Source organism: Mandrillus leucophaeus, unplaced genomic scaffold (assembly GCF_000951045.1).
Source record: "Mandrillus leucophaeus isolate KB7577 unplaced genomic scaffold, Mleu.le_1.0 Scaffold77, whole genome shotgun sequence".
Taxonomy (NCBI): domain Eukaryota; kingdom Metazoa; phylum Chordata; class Mammalia; order Primates; family Cercopithecidae; genus Mandrillus; species Mandrillus leucophaeus.
In genome coordinates, this window is record NW_012108363.1 from 3,453,720 (window position 1) to 3,475,103 (window position 21,384).

Sequence of the window (21,384 nt, forward strand, 5' to 3'; positions counted from 1 at the left end):
TTTAAATGGTTGGTTCTTTCTGTGTTGCCCAGGATGGCCTCGAACTCTGGTTTAAGTGATCCTTCTGTTTTAGCCTCCTAAATACCTTGGACTATGGGCATGCCTACCTTAGATACACATTTTTAAAAGGGTTTTGAAATTGTAAAAAAAAAAAAAAAAAAAAAATGTATTTTAACCATTAAGGATACAGTTCAATAGTGTTAAGTACATTCACATTGTTGTGAAGCAGATCTCCAGAAGTTTTTCATCTTGCAAAACTAAAATTCAATAGTTTTTAAACAACAGCTTCCCATTTCTCCTTTTCCACCTGCTATAAACTATTCTACTTTCTGCTTCTGTGAATTTGACTACTTTAGATACTTCTCATGTAAGTGGATTCATACAGTATCTTTTTATGATTGGCTTACTTAATGTCCTCAAGACTTATTCATGTTGTAGCATGTGCCATGACTTCCTTTTTTTTTTTTTTGAGACAGAGTCTTACTGTGTCACCCCAGCTGGAGTGCAGTGGCATGATCTCTTTTCACTGCAACTTCTGCCTCCTGGGTTCACACAGTTTTTGTGCCTCAACTTCCCAAGTAGCTGGGATTACAGGCATGCACCACCATGCTCCACTAATTTTGTATTTTTAGTAGAGACAGGGTTTCACCATATTGGCCAGGCTGGTCTTGAACTCCTGACATCAAGCAGTCTGCCTGCTTCAGGCTCCCAGAATGCTGGTATTATAGGTGTGAGCCACCACACCTGGTCTATGATTTCAGCCTTTTTAAGACTGAAAATACTATTTTGTATAATATATTTATATATCTATATATCTCTGTCTAGCTCACACTTTGTTGTCCTTTCATATGTCAGTAGACAGTTGGGTTGCTTCCACCTTCTACCTTTTTGGCTAATATCTCTTTGAGATCCTGCTTACAATTCTTTTGGATATGTACCCAGAAGTGGGATTCCTGGATTGTGTTATAATTCCATTTTTAATTTTTTGTGGTAAAATTTTCTTTTTTCTTTTTTTTGAGACGGAGTCTTGCTCTGTCACCCAGGCTGGAGTGCAGTGGCCGGATCTCAGCTCACTGCAAGCTCCTCCTCTCGGGTTCACGCCATTCTCCTGCCTCAGCCTCCTGAGTAGCTGGGACTACAGGCGCCCGCCACCATGCCCGTCTAATTTTCTTGTATTTTTAGTAGAGACGGGGTTTCACCATGTTAGCCAGGATGGTCTCGATCTCCTGACCTCGTGATCCGCCCGTCTCGGCCTCCCAAAGTGCTGGGATTACAGGCTTGAGCCACCGCGCCCGGCCTGTGGTAAAATTTTCTTTTGCATTTAGCTGTTTCATTTTTTTCTCAGGTTAAACTTTGACATCGTAACCAGTCTTACAAAGAGATGAAATATGAACCACAAGAAGCTTGCTTCAGTTTTACCTCTTCTGTGATTTAGTCTGCTGCTGTTTGTAAGGCAAGGTAGTTTCTAAAATCATTGGCTCAAAATAAAAAGTGAATCTGGGTATTATTTTTTTTTTCTTTTTCCTTTTTCTGTAGAGATACCATCTGGATATGTTGACCAGGCTGGTCTTGAACTCCTGACCTGAGGCTATCCTCCTGTCTTGGCCTCCCAAAGTGCAGGCATGAGCCACCATTCCTGCTCATGGCCTTTTTTTGTTTTGTTTTTGAGACAGGGTCTCTGTCACCCAGGCTGGAGTGCAGTGGTGCAATCATGGTTCAAGCGATTCTCCCACCTCAGCCTCCCAAGTAGCTGTGACTGCAGGCATGTGCCACCACGCCTAACTAATTTTTATTTATTTTTATTATTATTTTGAGAATGGAGTCTCACTCTGTCGCCCAGGCTGGAGTGCATGCAGTGGTGCGATATTTTGACTCACTGCAGCCACTGTCTCCCAGGGCTGTTCTCCTGCCTCAGCCTCCCCAGTAGCTGGGACTATAGGTGTGCACCACCATGCCTTGCTCATTTTTGTATTTTTAGTAGAGATAGGGTTTCACCATGTTAGCCGGGCTGGTCTTGAACTCCTGACCTCAGGTGATCCGTCTGCCTTGGCCTCCCAAAGTGCTGGGATTACAGGTGTGAGCCACTGTGCCTGGCAACACAAAGTAACTATTAAACCCTAGTGTTCTTCCCCCTTAAAAATTTTGACACTGGCCAGGTGCAGTGGCTCACGCCTGTAATCCTAATACTTTGGGAGGCCAAGGAGGGCCGATCAGTTGAGGCCAAGAGTTTGAGACCAGCCTGGCCAACATGGCGAAACTCCATCTCTACTAAAAATACAAAAGTTAGCTGGGCATGGTGGCACACACCCACTTGGGAGGCCAAGGAATGAGAATTGCTTGAACCCAGGAGGGGGAGGTTGCGGTGAGCTGAAATCAGGTCACTGCGCTCTAGCCTGGGTGACAGAGTGAGATTCTGTCTCCAAAAAAAAAAACAAAAAAACACATTTTTTTTTTGGCACTTATTCCTAAATTATTAAGAAGATATTTACTTTAAAAGAATTTTGAGGCCGACTGTGGTGGCTCACACCTCTCATCCCAGCACTATGGAAGGCAGGTTGATTGAGCCCAGGAGTTCAAGACTAACTCTGGACAACATAGGGAGACCGCTTCTCTATTAAATTAAAAAGAATTTTTTTTGTTGAATAACATTCACAGAAAGTTTTATTTTCAAAGAATTACAGATTTGCAGACAGTTGCAATATTTTTAATTAAGCCATAATACCTGAATTGTTTTACTTTAGAATCTTTGGGTAGTAGTTAAAGACTGAAAGTGGTTAAGGGTTAGGAGTCACTAATACATTAACACATGCCTTTATGCTGTACAAAGTGGGTAGAGTATCTTATTACTCAACTTTTTGGGAGTATTTGTAGAAAGTTCTTTTGGAAAACTTAAAGCAAAGGATACCAGTCAGCCTTTCACCTAAACACTTACTCAATAAAATCTTGGTGAGCATTCACATGAAACATAAATGTCTTCCCTTAGGAAAAGCTAAAGCCAAGGTGCTTGCTAAAATACCAGATCCCAGTTCCACTGTAGGAAAGTTTTATGATTTATGTTTTGGGCAGGGCTTAGGAATTTCCACTGCAAACACTCTGAGGAGTTGTGATGTATTTTTTCTCAGATTGTACTTGAGGAATTAGGGTTTTATTTTTATTTTTATTTTTTATTTTTTTTGAGATGGAGTCTTGCCCTGTCACCCAGGCTGGAGTGCTGGAGTGCAGTGGCATGATCTCGGCTCACTGCAACCTCAGCCTTCCCCCAAGTAGCTGGGATTACAGGCGTGCACCACCACGCCTGGCTGATTTTTGTATTTTTAGTAGAGATAGGGTTTCACCATGTTGGTCAGGCTGGGAGAAATTAGGGTTTTTAAGGGACCATAGTTTTGTTTCTGCTTTATATTCTTATCCATATATCCTTATATACATGTATGAAACAGATTCATTGCAGTTACAGATATTTACTTCTACTTTTACACTCTGATTTTATTTTAATCATAGTGTGACCCCTGAAATTGATTTCAAAATTAGTGTCTCCATCCTTAGTTTGGTAACACTGCCTTAGGTATTATCTGTGTAAGGGTGACAGCAGGATTACTGAGATGAAGCGATCCCCATTTCTTCTTAAAGTGATTTATCTTTTTGGTCCTTTGAGGATGTTTTATTATTATTTAGATACATTTTTCTGCTTTGCTAGGCATTCACTACCCACACACAATTACCAGTTTTATTTCCTCTTTTCCCCCTCTTTGTAGTTTTCACTACAGTTTTCACTCATCGTTATACAATTAGGTGCTTCTTCCCTATGTTATTAAAAGCGTTTAACACTTGGGTATTTTGTATGCTTATGTGGGAACAGCAAAGAAGAAAAACAATCCAGTTGCGAAATAGTAACATTCTTACTGAACTTCATAAAGATAAACATATCAGATTCCATTACTTGATATAAACAGCTATAAAGTAATTGGCTGGGCCATACTTGCATTGAGAGTATGAATTAAATATATGGGAAGGACCCTAAACTCTAGCAAAATTGGCTTGTTGCAGTGGCTCTCGCCTGTAATCCTAGCACTGTGGGAGGCTGAGGCTGGTGGATCACTTGAGGCCAGAAGTTCAAAACCAGCCCGGCCAACATGGTGAAACCCCATCTACTAAAAATATAAAAATTAGCCTGGCGTGATGGCATGCGCCTGTAATCCTAGCTACTCAAGTGGCTGAGACATGAGAATAGCTTGAACCCAGGAGGCGGAGGTTGCAGTGAGCTGAGGTTGCGCCACTGCACTCCAGCCTGGGCGACAGTGAGAGTCTGTCTCAAAAAAACAAAACAACCCCCCCCCCCACCAAAGAAACCTCTAGTAAATTATTAGGTGTTTTTTGTTTTTGTATTTATTTTATTTCTTTTTATTTTATTTGAGACGGAGTCTCTCTCTGTCTCCAGGCTGGAGTACAGTGGAGTGATCTCGGCTCACTGCGACCTCCGCCTCCCAGGTTCAAGCAATTCTCCCGAGTAGTTGGGACTACAGGTGCGTGCCACCACACCCAGCTCATTTTTGTATTTTTAGTAGAGACGGGTTTTCACCATGTTGGCCAGGCTGGTCTCGAACTCCTGACCTCAGGCCTCCCAAAGTGTTGGGATTACAGGCGTGAGTCACTGCCCCTGGCCTTTTTTTTTTTTTTTTTTTTTGAGACAAAGTCTTACTCAGTTGCTCAAGCTGGAGTGCGATAGCGCGAACATTGCTCACTGAAGCCTTGACCTCCCGGGCTCAAGCAATCCTCCCACCTCAGCCTCCCAAGTAGCTGGGATCACAGGTACACACCCCCATACCAGGCTAATTTTTCTATTTGTAGAGACATGGAGTCTTCCTGTGTTGCCCAGGCTGGTCTGAAACTCCTGGACTCAAGCAATTTGTCCACCTCACCCTCTCAAAGTGTTAGGATTATAGACGTGAGCCACTGCATCAGGCTTTAGGTTATTAGTTTGAAAATAAGATTAAATCACTTACATGAAGCAAATTAAATAAAGTAAATTTTAGCCAAGGAAAATGGCTGCCGTGTATTGACCTATTGATCTTTATCTGAATCCTTTAAGGTCGGAAATAGTGTTTTATTTTACACATGCAAAAATGAGTTTAGAGGATACAAACAGTTGATAAAGATAGCTGTGAAAATTCACCTCAAACATTAAGGTAAGTATGGTTTAGTTAGTTCTAATAAAAGGAAGGGAGCTGGGTATGGTGGCAGGTGCCTGTAGTTCCAGCTACTCGGGAGGCTGAGGTGAGAGGATTGCTTGAGTTCAAGAGGTTGATGCTGCAGTGATCCATGATTGCACCACTGCATTCCAGCCTGAGTGACAGAGTGAGACTCTGTCTTTATAAAAAAATTTTATAAATCAATAAGAGGAAGGGCACTTCTCTTCATTCAGCTATTGAAACATCATGTGAATGTGTGATGGAGGCAAAATGATGCCTTCTTATGAGTTAGAAAATGTTGTTAATGCAAGTAGTGGTATTACATCAAATAAGTCACATTGTTTATGTTGGTTCTACATTAAAACACAAGAAGCACCTCTTTTGTCCTGTCATCTTTTGAAAAAGTGGTTAATGAGCTCCTGTGTACTGTGTAAGAAAGCGTTAAATGCTTAAAGTTACTTTGAGTTAAGTAGTCAGGAAGCAAACACTTGGTTACCAGAAGTTAGAATGGAGAAAGCAGCTTTCTGTGCAGTCTGATACAATAGGAGGGTACCTTTCCTTTTTGGACTAGCCGAGACCTAATCTTTTCCTACCGTAGGTAAAAAAGTCTTTCCTTTTTATGTTTTGTAAGTATTTGCTGTAAGTTATTGGTTTGTGGTAGCCAAGCTAACAAAGACTTTGGGGAAAAAAGTATTCAGGTGCTAGAATAGTATCTGGTGTATGCTGGCTCTTTGTAAATCCTGCCCACGTTTAGGTTTGTCTGCAGCTGTTAGTACCTAATATCAGGAGTTCTTCCTAGCAAAGGTATTCTGAACCTTTTTGGGAGCATAAGGACATTTCCAGCTGGACACGGTGGCTCACATCTGTAATCCCAGCACTTTGGGAGGCTGAGGCGGGCAGACTGCTTGAGCTCAGTCATTCAAGACTGGCCTGGACAACATAGTGAAACCCTGTCTCTACAAAAAATACTAAAATTAGCCAGTCATGATGACGTGTGTCTGTGGTCCCAGCTACATGGGAGGCTGAGATGGGAGGATTGCTTGAGCCTAGGAGGTCGAGGCTGCAGTGAGCTGTGATGGTACCACTGCACTGCACCCTGGATGACCGAGTGAGATCCTGTCTTTTTTTTTTTTTTTTTTTTTAACATTTTGGAGAATCTGGACACTGAAGATTTGTAATGTAGAAAAACAGACATATTTAACATTGGCATCTAGTTTTGTAGGTTCCGCGTGACTGACTACCCAAAGCCAATCTTTGGGTTTAGGTCTAAGCTCTTTGCCTTACAGGACTGGCATTACAGTTGTATTGTATTAGATACTGTTGGAATCAAATAGTGCATACAGTCAACATGCTAACATATATGCTGAAATTATTTGGTAGCGTGATTTGATTTTATGTGAAGAAAACTTAGTATAGCAAGTTTATTTTAAGGTTTATTTTAAGGATCAGGTTCTTGGTATTCAGCCCAGGCACGTTAAAACACTGTTATTTCTAACTCTATCAAATAAGGTTATTAAAAACTGAGAATTTTAAAGATTTGTATTAGGTACTGTGGTGTGCAAACAGGGTCTGGACCCGTAACAGCTTTCAAATCAGTTTAATGGGTCTGACTAGCCTTAAAACAAATGAAGTAGACCAGAGTAGAAAAGAAATTATGTATCACAAAATACACAGTTAAGTACTTGGTGAAACTTTTGCTTAAGTTTGTGTATTTATGTATATATGGATGCATGTATACATTCATAAGTGTTTTTATTGGATTGCAGTGCAAATATATTTCTTAATATGAGATGATTTAAAAAGTTGGAAAGCCACAGCTCTGTAACTGTTTGCTTCGGAAGTAGTTTGAGTATCTGAGTTCTTGATATTTTTGTGTTTTGGGAGACAGAATAGGTAACTAGTTAGGATGCAAGAGTAGAAGAGCAACTTTCTTTGAATCTTCAGTGATTAATCAATAAAGTTGAGATGGGATTTTACTCATTAAATAGCTTTGGATAGTTAAGGCTGAATTTGCTTTGTGGAAGTTTTGAAAGCTGTTATAACCAGAGGAAGAAATATATGTGTGTTTCACAAAAGTTGTAGTTGCATTTACTGAAAATGTTGTATATGGTTCAGTGAATGAAATATATGTGATGCTTAACATAAAGCTGTCTGAGAAAACATTGTTTCTGATTCAATACTGGAAATACCTATTTTAAGTATAGTCAACTATTCTTGCATTGCTTAGGGCAGCTGTTTGTTTTTACCAAAAATGTAGGACCTAAAGAAATGAAGGTCTCTGGACTTTTGGGGGAAGAGATAGTAGATTTTTGTGTTCTTGTTTTTTAATAGGAAGTAGTTTTCGGGAAAGGTTATGTGAGTAAGCATCAGGTGTTGTTTACGTTTAAGAAATTGAATTATAGATGTTAACTTAATGTCTTCTTTTTTTCTTCCATTTCTTTCAAAGGTTTGGGCCCCATGGTATCCCTGTGACAGTATTTCCCAAAAGGGAATATAAGGATAAACCAGAAGCCATGCAGCTCCAAAGTAATACATTCCAAGAAGGGACAGAAGTCAAGTGTGAAGCAAATGGTGCTGTTCCTGATGACCCTTCTCTTGTCCCGCATCCCGAGCTGAGTTTGGCTGAAAGCCTGTGGACTTCCAAACCACCACCTCTCTTCCATGAAGGAGCACCGTATCCTCCCCCTTTGTTTATCAGGGACACATATAACCAATCAATACCTCAGCCACCTCCTCGGAAAATTAAGCGACCCAAACGAAAAATGTACAGGGAAGAACCCACTTCAATAATGAATGCTATTAAACTACGACCCAGGCAAGTTCTGTGTGATAAATGTAAAAACAGTGTTGTTGCTGAAAAAAAGGAAATTAGAAAAGGTAGTAGTGCAAGTGACTCTTCTAAATATGAAGACAAAAAACGGAGAAATGAAAGTGTAACTACTGTGAACAAAAAACTGAAAACTGACCATAAAGTGGATGGGAAAAACCAAAATGAAAGCCAGAAAAGAAATGCTGTGGTTAAGGTTTCAAATATTGCTCACAGCAGAGGCAGAGTCGTAAAAGTTTCTGCTCAGGCAAATACATCAAAAGCTCAGTTAAGTACTAAAAAAGTTCTCCAGAGTAAGAACATGGATCATGTGAAAGCTCGGGAAGTGTTAAAAATTGCCAAAGAAAAGGCACAAAAGAAGCAAAATGAAACCTCTACTTCCAAAAACGCACATTCAAAAGTCCATTTCACACGTCGATATCAGAATCCTAGCTCAGGTTCCCTTCCACCCCGGGTTCGTTTAAAACCACAGAGGTACAGGAATGAAGAAAATGACTCTTCTCTGAAGACAGGACTTGAGAAAATGCGGAGTGGCAAGATGGCACCCAAGCCCCAGTCTCGCTGCACCTCTACCCGCTCAGCAGGTGAGGCCCCTTCAGAAAATCAGAGTCCCTCAAAAGGCCCTGAAGAGGCCAGCAGTGAGGTTCAGGACACAAATGAAGTGCATGTGCCTGGTGAGCAGGATGAACCACAGACATTGGGCAAAAAGGGCAGCAAAAACAATATCTCTGTTTATATGACCCTAAATCAAAAGAAATCTGACTCCTCCAGTGCTTCAGTGTGTAGCATTGATAGCACAGATGATTTGAAATCTTCCAACTCTGAGTGTAGTTCTTCTGAAAGCTTTGATTTTCCTCCAGGCAGTATGCATGCACCTTCCACCTCCTCCACTTCCTCCTCTTCAAAGGAAGAGAAAAAGCTCAGTAATTCCTTGAAAATGAAAGTCTTTTCCAAAAACGTCTCTAAATGCGTCACACCAGATGGCAGGACCATATGTGTAGGGGACATTGTTTGGGCCAAGATATATGGCTTCCCTTGGTGGCCAGCCCGTATTCTTACTATAACTGTGAGCCGGAAAGATAACGGCCTTTTAGTCCGACAGGAGGCCCGTATTTCATGGTTTGGGTCTCCAACAACATCTTTCCTTGCTCTTTCACAACTCTCCCCCTTTTTAGAAAACTTCCAGTCACGCTTTAATAAGAAGAGAAAGGGCCTGTATCGCAAGGCTATCACAGAGGCAGCTAAGGCTGCCAAGCAGCTGACCCCCGAAGTACGGGCTTTGTTGACACAGTTTGAAACGTGAACATGGACAGTAAGGTAGGCAAGACCATTGGAAGTCACCACAGATTTTCTAGTCTAGTTAGGAATAATTTCTACGAAATAGCTTGGCCGGATTGGAGAGAGAAGTTGCACTCAGTTGGCTGGCTTTTTAATACTTACCTTATAGCCATTTTTAGACTGAGAAGCTTAAACTGAACATATAATCAAATTTTGTGTTAAGGAAATGAGATTTTAGCAGTATTTTTCAGTTTTGAAGTTCAAAACCATCCCAAGGCATAGGAGCCATAGCCTCAACTGAAATTGAATTTTTGTAGGGACTGTTAATTGCCATTTGTACCTAATACTGTATATATACACATATATATACATATATATATGAAATATAGCCTGTCACTGTGTGACACAGGTTGCATATTTGGGATTGCAGTAAGGGCTTGGTGAGCTGGGGGAATAGTGTGGCTATTTAATGACTACTTGTTTTTTAAATAATGAACACTTAGCCTTCTTATGCGCATAATGGTGTAAAGGTTAGGTGGTTAGGTGTTTGATAAACAGATGCTTGCTATTCAGTTACAGACTGGGGAAATAGCCCAGTGTTTGGGATTAAAACTGTCAAGACTGGATAGGTGTTAGTCATCACTGTCTTTCGTCTGGTGGGGATTTAATAAATACTTTCAAGCTTCTGGTTTGGGAGTTTAGATAGGTTTGATTTTGGATTTGTAAATAGTTGATTGCTAAATTTGGTCAGATTTCTCCTGACTGGCTGTTCCTAAATTCTTAGGATATGTCCCAGTAAAATTACACTTTGTGAATTAATTGTCATATGTGTAATTGTTGCATTTTGGATGTACCTAATTTGATAATTAAAACAAAATAATTTCCGTTTAAGGTATCTGTTTGCAGGTCAGAAAATGAGAAAATGTAATTGTGTAATGCTTTGAAATGTAAAAAAAAAAAAAAAACAAAAAAAAAACTAAATAAAATCAACTAAATCCAAATTATTTGTGTGTGTTTCTCAAAAAGCTTTGAAAAATTTGAAGATGGTAGAAAATTATTCTTTGTAAGAGTGTTTAGAAGAGATGAAAAAATCAAACTTTTATTTTGCTATTTGCCCTATCAGGGAGTATATTATCTGAGATAAGAAAACTTCAAATAATGAGAGATGAATCAGTATATTCTCAAAATAAGATTTTATAGTATAGAGGTTTGATAATGCTTTTAGATTTGATACCCCCTTCCTGCCAATTTCTCATAAATGTGTGAATTTTAATTTTTAGCCTTAATATTTCATCACATGCTTCCTTTTTTTACATTTGGGTAATTACAACCGGTCTCTTCTGTTTGGTTTTCTGCCTCATATATCACTGCTTTTGGGGCTAGTAACTTAGCTTACTATTTTTCTACATGGTCCATCTGTCCCTAAGATTTGATTTCTTATTTTCCATTTTTAGCTTTGTATTAGTAGTGAGAAATATATCTGATTTGCTGTGGAGGCAAGTTTATCTCAAGATTTTTAAAGTTGCTTTCATACGTTTTGTGTCTTAACAACTTTTGGATATCTAATTTCAATACTTTTAGAAATTTAAAAGTGTTAGCAGTTTTTGTGGATTTCTAAATCCAATTTGAAATAGTTATGGAACGCATAATGAAAAGATTAATGGAGGTTGAAAATCAATAGTCTTGTCAGCTTTCTTAAGGTTATGAACTGGTTACGAATTTCTGCAAAAGCAAGTGGAATTTCTTCTGGGGAACTCAATGCTTTTTGATTATTATGAACACACAATTTAAAAACATGTTTCACTTGAGTAGAACATATTCTTTCCTGCAAACAGAAACAACTATACTTAAAAAAAAAAATTCTTTGATTGAAATTCACAGTGTGGTTGAGAAGTTACAAGGAACTATCCTAAAAGATTTTCCAAGTATTTGTTTCAGATTAATGAACTTGTTAATTCAGGTGTTTTTAAAAGTTTGAAATCTAAAGTTCAGAAAGACTTAAAAATCACCAAAACATGTAATTCCAAGGCTGTGTGTAATGATCCGGGTGAGTTTTATCTTAACAGTGGTTTGAAGTGGACATTACTAATATGGTCAAGTGCTTGGTAAATGTGCTCTTGTGGCATAAACCAAATTTGATTTGTTTCAGAAGCCATGGGGAAAGAGAAGAAAGGAAAAAACATCATGATTGTTGAATATAAAATAACATTCAGTTTTGTAGAACACACCTTTGAGGAAAAGGTTGAGCATATCACAAATGATATTATGCCAAATGACCCCTTTGCTTTACACTGGCAGTCTGGCATATTTCATTTGTAGTTTCAGTAGGGAAGCAAGTTTTAAAGAATCTCTCTAATCTTAAATGTGTATTCTAAACTCTAATAGCTGAATATTAAAAACTTGTGTTCCAATGGAAATGTCTTAGATACATTTGTCCAGTATCTACTGCAGATGGAGTTATAGTTGAACTGGGCAGTTATAGCCACTTTATATTTCTCTTTGAAATGATAAAAGGCACTTCTTCTTGATATGGAGATAACAGAAGTGGGTATTTTTTTTCCCTTTTCAGTGGGAGTAAACTGGCTTAGACCAACTCTGCGGCTTAAGTAACGGTCGTGGCTAAAACAAAGGATTGGCAAGGGGAGAAACCAAGTGAAGGAAGAGTTGTGAAAGCTAAGAATGTCTTTATTTCTGGAAATTCTCAGAAATGTAAAGCATCAGAGTATTTTTCCCTTTTTACTTTCTAGAATTTATAGACCAGGAAGCTGACTAATCATTTGGAAGGAACATCCATTCAACTCTCATTTACAGATGTGGAACCAAAGACCACAAACAATTATCTGTGAGAGGCCAGGTGCGGTGGCTCATTCCCATATTCCTTGAAGTTTGGAAGGCCAAGGTGGGATGATTGCTTGAGGCCCGGAGTTGGAGACCAGTCTGGACAACACAGACCCCTGTCCCCCCTGCCATCTCTGCAGAAAAATAAAAACTTAGCCCGGCATGGTGGTGCACACCTATAGTCCCAGCTATTTGCCTGTATCCTAGCTACTTGGGAGGCTAAGATGGCTTGAGCTCAGGAGTTGGAGGCTGCAGTGAGCCATGATCACACCACTGCACTCTGGTCTAGGCAAGAGTGAGACCCTGTCTCTGAAAAAAAACCCTATATATCAGTGAGGTAGAGAAAGTGGGATTCACTAGTCTGAAGCCTTTTTGTATGACTTGGTGGTGTGTCCCCAGATGGTTTTGATGGGGAAGAAATCTGTAAATAGTAACTGTAGATTGGTACTAAGTTGAAAAAGCAGGAATTTTGATGTGATAACAGACTGGAGGCAAAGAACAGGGAACTGATACTAAAATCAACTAAATGAATATATCTTCATTAGTGAGCCGGAGTATCTAAATTGCAAAATATTAAATTGAGTTACACTCCTATTTAAGCAGGTTGTACTTTTCTAAAAATTGGTTATGTTGAAAAGGTCACAAGTCTGTAGAATAACTGAATTGGGAATTGGAAATACCTTAAGTCTGTAATTTGTATCTAAAATTAGGTTTTCCCTTTGAAGTTGGGAATTTTCTATGGTCTGTGCTGCATGCTTTCACTTTTATTAGTACTTACAGCTGAAGAGATGGGCAGACGTCTAGAAAAATTAATGTTTTGATTCAGGAATTTGTGCCTAGTGATGGCCTCCAATAAGGAATTTTCCAGAGAGAATGAAGACTCATTTTCTAAGTTGAGGCAAATGTAGTTTTTGTTTTGGTATTGTTCTTATATCACGGCTATTAAAACAATCTCTTAAAAAATGCCAGATATGGCCGGGCACGGTGGCTCATGCTTGTAATCCCAGCACTTTGGGAGGCTGAGGCAGGTGGATCACCTGAGGTCAGGAGTTCAAGACTAGCCTGGCCAACATGGCAAAACCCTGTCTCTACTAAACCCCGTCTCTACTAAAAACACAAAAATTAGCTGCGCATGGTGGCATATGCCTGTAATCCCAGCTACTTGGGAGGCTGAGTCAGGAGAATTGCTTGAACCCAGGAGGCGGAGGTTGCACTCCAGCCTGGGTGACAGAGTGAGACTCTGTCTCAAAAAACAAAACAAAAAACATGCTGGATGTAAGGGAATTCAGAAACAGGATGCCATGCCAATTTCCAGGAGAAAATAAAACGGCGAGGGTGCATTAGTTACCTCTACCTGGTTCTGATTTAGTTAATAGGCCCTTCATATTCCAGATATACAGTTTGTGTAGATTTACTGTATTCCTTCATTCAACAAATGAACAGGATTAAAAAATGAAAGCATTAGCTAATAGTAATATGCTTTGTTGTGCCATTTTCAATGAAGGAATAGGAAGTTTAAAGTCACAGTGATATAGCTGATCTGTGTATTTTTAGTTTTCCAGGGTATTTTGGTGTCATTACCATGGATAATTGACACTAACATAAGATAAACAACTCTTTGTCTTATCTTTACTCAAGTAAGAAACCTAACATTTGCCTTTCCTTGTGGCATTGTGTGGAAATCACTTTCTCCTTGTTATATTAATGGAGCACTGTGATCTTTTTGTGTGGTATTTGAAAAATTGTGGTTAAATAGATGTAAAATTTATCATCTTAATCATTTTTAATTATACAGTTCTATGGCATTAAATACATTCACAATGTTGTTCAACCATCACCACCTTCCATCTGTAATTTGGTTTTGATAGAAATCTTTTAAATTTGGGATGGCATTTTCTAGAAGGTGTTGGAAATTAAGTTATAAGAGTGTTTTTCTTGGTCAGTGGTATGATTGGAATATGCTGCTGGCATTGCCCCACTTCCAGGATTCCTTCCTGATCAATCTGTAGTCCTATACAAGGAAATGACTGTAGCTTACAGTGCTAATTGGTGCCCCCCCCAACTTTTTTTTTTGAGATAGGGTCGCACTCTGTCGCCCAGGCTGGAATGCAGTTGCGAGATCACAGCCTTGACTTCCTGGGGTCACGCAGTTCTCCCACCTCAAGCCCCCTACCCCCACCATAGCTGGGACTACAGGTGCGTGTCACCATGCCCGGCTAATTTTAAAAAAATGTTTAGTAGAGACAAAGTCTCCCTTTGTTGCCCTGGCTGGTCTCAAACTCCTGGGCTCAAGTGATTCTCTCGTCTTGGCCCCCAACAAAGTGCTGGGATTATAGGCATGAGCCACCGTGCTCGGCCAGTGTCTCCATTTTTAAGAACTGTAACTGCCAAAATTTTAGGTGAATTAGTGTGACTGTACTTACCGAGTAGTTAGTTGGTTTTGGTTAAAACTGTTCCCTTCCAGTAATGTAAACTTTTATATCAAGGCATATTTGTTTTCCATTAACTTTACTGACATAAAAAGTGGAAAAAGCAAGTAAATTTCAAAAAAATGGTATACATATTATTAAAATATGGCAAAAAGTGTGATGGTATATAAAACTTGGAAAGTAGTTTAATTCCATTACTAATTTAAATGATTTCCATATTCAAAATTGACAAAAAAATTATTTATGAGGCTGAACATGGTGGCTCATGCCTATAGTCCCAGCTACTCCAGAGGCTGAGGCAGGAAGATGGGGTTCCACCATGTTGGCCAAGCTGGTCTCAACTCCTGACCTCAGGTGATCTGCCTGCCTTGGCCTCCCAAAGTGCTGAGATTATAGGTGTGAGCCGTTGTGCCCAGCCCATAAAGCTTTGATGTTGAAAACAGACCAATTGCAAACTCAGTTTAAAGGTGAATTAAATATATATGTATTTATATATTTTGAGACAAGGTCTCACTCTCGCCCAAGCTAGACTGTAGGGGTATAATCATGACTCACTGCAGCCTCGACCTCCTAGGCTCAGGCGATCCTCCTACCTCAGCCTCTTAGCTGGGGCCACAGACACATACCATCACACCTGACTAATTTTAAAAAATTATTTGTAGACACAGGGTCTCACTATGTTGCCCAGGCTGGTCTTGAACTTCTGGGCTCAAACAGTAACTTCCGCCTTGGCCTCCCAAAGTGGTGGGTTTACAGGTATGAGCCACTGCACCCAGCTAAATATTGTTTCTTCACATTTCTGATATTCTGGCCAGGTGTGGTGGCTCACGTCTGTAATCCCAGCACTTTGGGAGGCTGAAGCGGGCGGATCATGAGGTCAGGAGTTCGAGACCAGCCTGGCCAACATGGTGAAACCCCGTCTCTATTAAAAATATAAAAATTAGCTGGGTGTGGTGGCGCATGTCTATAATCCCAGCTACTCAGGAGGCTGAGGCAGGAGAACTGCTTGAACCTGACCTGGGAGGTGGAGCTTGCAGTGAGCCGAGATCATGCCATTGCACTCCAGCCTGGGCAACAAGAGTGAAACGGTGTAAAAAAAAAAAAAAGTTGAAAACAGTCATTATTTAAATATGGAAGTTTCTTTGTATCATAAGAATGTGACGGTTATAAAGGCTGGGTACGGTGACCCACATCTGTAATCCCAGCACTTTGGGAGGCCGAGGCAGGCGGATCACCTGAGGTCAGGAGTTCGAGACCAGCCTGGCCAACATGTTCAAACACCATCTCTACTATAAATACAAAAATGAGCTGGGCGTGGTGGCAGGTGCCTGTAGTCCCAGCTACTCGGGAGGCTGAGGCAGTAGAATGGCGTGAACCTAGTAGGCAAAGGTTGCAGTGAGCCAGGATCGCACCACTGCATTCCAGCATGGGTGACAGCGTGAGACTCCATCTCAAAAAAAAAAGAATGTGACATGTGACAGCCGGGCGTGGTGGCTCACGCCTGTTAATCCCAGCACTCTGGGAGGCCGAGGTAGGCAGATCACAAGGTGAGGAGTTCGAGATCAGCCTGACCAACGTGGTAAAACCCTGTCTCTACTAAAAATGCAAAAATTAGATGGGCGTGCTGGTGCGCACCTGTAATCCCAGCTACTAAGGAGGCTGAGGCGAGAGAATCGCTTGAACCCGGGAGGCAGAGGTTGCAGTGAGCTGAGATCGTGCCATTGCACTCCAACCTGAGTGACAAGAGCAAGACTCCATCTCAAAAAAAAAAAAAAATGTTGGCAGTTACTTCCTTATACTGCCTGGAAATCTGAGTCTTAACCAGAAACCATCATTAAAACTTCTCATAATTTTTTCTATCCTGGTTGTCAGTATCTACAAGGAAAAGCCAAGTACTTCATAACTGAAGTGTTAGCCTGTTATGATCACACTTTTTTCCTCTTCTCAAATAAAAACCTTGTACTTCTAATGCATATCAGGGGCTGAGTGCAGTGGCTCATGCCTGTAATCCTAGCACTTTGGGAGGCCAAAGCTGCTGGATCACCTGAGGTCAGGAGTTCAGGACCAACCTGGCCAACAGGGCGAAACCCTGTCTCTACTAAAAATACAAAAATCAGCCGAGCGTGGTAGCGGGTGCCTATAGTCCCAGCTACTCAGGAGGCTGAGGCAGGAGAATCACTTGAACCCAGGAGGCGGGGGTTGCAGTGAACCAAGATTGTGCCACTGCACTCCAGCCTGGGTAACAGAGCGAAACTCCATCTCAAAAAAAATAGAAATAAATAAAATGCATATCAGGTTTTAGCGAGGGCGGCTTGTTTTTCTTTTTCTTTTTTTTTGTTTTTGTTTTTTTTGTTTTTTACTATTTAAGATAATTTTGTATTTAATTTAGTAATCTAAATCTCATTTAGATTCACTTAAAAGCTATTGAAAAAGCCTAGGAGTGTCAGGTAAAATATGATGGAATTTTTTTATTGCCTCAGAAAAATTTTTTGTAATGTGAGAATGTCATCGAGTTGAGTGTAAAAGATAGAAATGGATACTCAGGAGTATATATATGACTTGCCAGTGATGCAGGTGAGTTTAAGCATTCATTAACATTTTTAGGACCAGGCACCTTGGCTCATGCCTGTAATCCTAGCACTTTGGGAGACCGAGGCAGGAGGATCATTTGAGTCCAGGAGTTTGAGACCAGCATGTGCAACATGGTGAAACTCTGTCTCTACAAAAATGAAAAAATAAGGTGGGCTTGGTGGCACGTGCCTGTAGTCCCAGCTACTTGGGAGGCTGAGGTGGGAGGACCACTTTAGCCTTGGAGGCTGAGGCTGCTGTTAGCCATGATTGTGCCACTGCACTCTAGCCTGGGCGACAGAGTGAGACCCTGTCTCAAAAAAAACACAAAAAAGATTTTTGCAACAGTAGTGATTAATAGCAGGCTTTTATTGAGCAAAAAACCATTCCCTTTCACTTTTCAGGCACATGGCTCAAAGTACAAGCTCTTGAGCCAGATTTGCTGGATTCAAAGCCTGACTTGGATCAGCCACTTACAAATTATGTGATCTTAGGCAGGTTACTCCCAATATCATCAACTGTGAAATAGGGAGAATAATAGTATCTCCTCATAAGGTAATTGTGAGAATTTAAAAGAATATTTAAAGCAATAAAATAATGTCTTGCATGAGGCTGTGTAAATACTTGCTATCATTACTACCACTGCAATCACTTTGTGTTGCACAGTCAATTCTGGTAGCTTTTGATACTACCATTCTGCAGCGTATACTCAGTATAAATGAAAATATGTTATAACAATATTATTCGTACCTGAAAATTTCGAGAATCATAGTATGATTATTCACAAATCTCTGGAAGTAGCATGAACTCACTGGTTTTAATAGGCATTTGTAGAGGTTAACTGAATCAAAGGTCATGAAGATTATGGTTAAAGGAGACCTGTGTTAACATATTTCAACTCTTGCCCCATTCATTTATTTAACACACAAATTTCAGTGATCTGGTACTCACTTTCCTATTCTACTCTCCCTTATGCCAAGCACAGGGCCTGGCATGGGGAGAAATGATTGTCTTCTTGTGAATGAATGATGAGCAATTCTGGTTCAGACATGTCCTAATGACCGATGACCATCTCAGATGCCCTGCACATCCCGAATCCTTTCCATGACACATGAGAAGTATCTGAGCTGGTAGGGCTCAATGTAGTGGAGGTCCTATTAGGAGAACTTCACAAATGTGCTAGAACTACAAAGCCACATTTGTCAGCTTTTGGGTAAATTAGCTGATTTGCATAGATGCTGTGTTTCCCTGGGACCATAGCATTTTACTGTTTTAATGTTTTGCAGTATGGTGAAAAAGGATTTGAACATTTTCATTTTTATTGCTGCTCGTATGATTGAGTAGATTGTCTCCTCTTTCTAGGAGGGAAATGCCACACATTCCAAGGCCTTGATCTGTGTGTGGTGTGGCCATATTTTCCCGTGGATAGTCATTTTTACCCATGGCTCATTTTGGGGATGTTCTTAATCACAAATCTGTCATCTCCCGCAACAGTTTAGTTTTTAGCAAGGAATCTGGCTGGGAGTGGCACATCTTGGTGTGCGTCCTGGTATACTGGGAAGAAGTACGTGCAGTTTGTCTAAAACTCCAGTAAAAGAGCTGGTTAGAAAAATAGCACTAAGATTAGAAAGCCAGAAGGGCTATTGTAAGAGGAGATACTGTTGATGCTTTTCCTGCTTGTTCATGTTGCATCATGCTTTACTGTATTAAGAAAATGCATTTGGAGTGTTCAGTGAGATAATAGGTACATGTCAATGCTCTTAAGATTTTAATTTTTAATTGTGGGCTTTCTTTAAGAGCATAAGCTCTACTTGTTTCGTGCACACTAAGAGGGAGATTGAGGGTTACCCTGTTCTGATTTGCCCTGTTACAGTTCTGCTGCTTCCCAAGAATAGTTGCCATTGTTGCACTTAAACTTTTCTCTCAAAGGACAAAATAAGTAATTTCCGATGAAATTGCCGCCTTTTCATAGGTCTCTCCCTCCACTTACTGCGTCACAGCTGGGTCTCCTTGGCTCTTCCTAATGGATATCCTGTACTGTGGTAAATTTCTAAAGAAAAGCCTCGAGGCCCTAAAAGCATTGAGGGGAAGATTATCTTAAACACTAGCACAAAAGACTCACAGGCCAGGCACTGTGGACCAGGGACTGGCTTGTTAATATTTTGGCATTTCAGGGGGTTGCAGGTGAGGAATTGCACAGGGAAAGATGAGATCATTCTTTGATACATCTTGGCTCTCCTTGCTTAAAGTTGAAAAGGAGATTTAGAATGATTGCTGAAACCTAACAAGTTTTACTTGCAGAGGGAGAGGTTCAAAAGATAATTTCTTTATTGCACTCAGATTCCCTTATTGTGTGATTGCTGTTGGGTTATAGTTGATAGTATTTTAAGTTTTTCCATGAACAAAAGGATAAATACCTCATTATTAAATCTCACCTAAAAAATTATTTTCCCCTGAGCTAAAATTCAGAGGGAATTATTTTTCTAGATCAGTTGTATACAAAATCTTTTCGATGAGTCAGAAAAGCCTTTTATAAGGTTCTCATTATATACTGCTGCTTCTAATTTTAACTTAGGATTAAAAAAACAATGATTATAAAGACTGGATGTTATCTAACTAATGATCCCAGAGTTGACTACATTGATGTGATAGGTGAATTGTTTTTTATTTATAGTTAGGAAAGTAAGCAAACAAGCAAATATGTTTAAAAATTAGGCTTAAGATAGCAGTCCTTCATTTAAATTATGCTTAGTATTTGAAGTCTGTTTTGAAAGCTTAAGTGTCATAAAAAAGCTTATCTTGTTATAACTGTTATTTTAATGAGGTATTACTTCACACAGTAAATTTAGGTCCTGAATAGTATGCAAGTGTGGTTATTGGGATTAAAGCGGAAAGGGGTTCAGGCAGTGCTTGGTCATTTTGCTAAAAAGGGTCAAAAGAGGCTCGGTGTGGTGGCTCACGCCTATAATCCCAGCACTTTGGGAGGCCAAGGTGAGTGGATCACCTGAGGTCAGGAGTTTGAGACCAGGCTGGCTAAAATGGTGAAACCCTATCTCTACTAAAAATATAAAAAAATTGCCAGGTGTAGTGGCGGGTGCCTATAATCACAGCTACTTGGAAGACTGAGGCAGGAGAATCGCTTGAACTTGGGAAGTGGAGGTTGCAGTGAGCCAAGATCACGCCACTGCACTCCAGCCTGGGTGACAAGAGCCAGACTCTGTCTCAAAAAAAAAAAAAAAAGTCATTGAGCTCATTAATTATATGGTGTGGACAGGGATGACAGGTTCAGCCTTATCTCTGAATACTGACTGAGAAGATCAGGACTTCTTCAGCACTAGGCTAATGTGAGATTAGTAAGAAATTTTTGTTAGGAACACCCAGTGTGAGTTAGCATTTCCCCTTTCATTTGTAAGTTTGCTTGGAGGGCAGAATCTTGGTGTGCCCCATGGCATCTTGCTGCGGATTTGACTTGAGCCAGAGAGTGCCCTCTCTGGGCCAAGGCTGTTGTGTCTACACGGCTCTCAAGTCTGTTTTCATTTAGTACCAAAGCTTCTCTTTCTGTGAAGCCAGCACGTTATCCAGAATAAATTTGTTATGAAAATTCACCTGAATTTTGGTCTTATTTTAAAACTATTTTTGGTAAAATGGATGGATTAAAAAAACTCGAATGCTTTATTTTTGTTAACTTGGTTTTTTCTACCATAGGTCTCAACAAATGGCAGCTATTACATCAGACAGTGACGAGTCCTGCTGCTCCCTTACAGTGTCTGACAGACCACTGTGGATTCAGACTGGGAGCATTGAAGTTAACAGTGAAACGGGCAGGTCTGTCTGTTTTAAGCCCTGCCACAAAGTGAAGAGGGCATCATGTCATCACTTGATCATTCCTGAAGTAGATTAGGCTAGACTTAAAAGAATTCATTAGTTCTTTTTCTTTAGTTTTCATTGACCTTGGTAGCCGGTGTGCCTTGTGTAGGTGATAGTTTTAATGAATGAATATAACTTTCCATTGATACTACCTGCCATGCCAAAAAACAGGAGTCTCCTGTGAGCTTCCGTGAATTGAGAGCAGATTCTCTTAGGGTGGTAGAAGTTGGGTGTGACCTTGCAGAATTATGTCAAATAGCAACTGAGTCTCCATGGAAAGTCAAAAATACTGAATTTCTTTTATCTTTTCACTATCTCAGTCTTTTTTTTGTCACTTTTATATTCATTAAACTTCTTAGTCATTACTTCTTAACTGTATATATATATAAGA

The 21,384-nt window shown here is 40.1% G+C and overlaps 1 protein-coding gene across 4 annotated transcripts in view; it reads left to right on the top strand.

Annotated features, from left to right (window-relative positions):
• The window catches only part of PWWP2A (PWWP domain containing 2A), a 59,180-nt gene that overhangs the window by 33,114 nt on the left and 4,682 nt on the right, over positions 1-21,384 (top strand). For 2 of the 4 annotated variants that reach the window (XM_011966677.1, XM_011966679.1), the window contains one exon: positions 7,633-9,658. In XM_011966677.1, the coding sequence (XP_011822067.1) occupies positions 7,633-9,316 (1,684 nt within the window). In that variant the 3' untranslated portion in view covers positions 9,317-9,658. Of the gene's footprint in view, positions 1-7,632; positions 9,659-20,831; positions 20,952-21,384 lie in introns of those variants that run through there. The other 2 variants (XM_011966678.1, XM_011966680.1) reach the window with 2 other exon arrangements.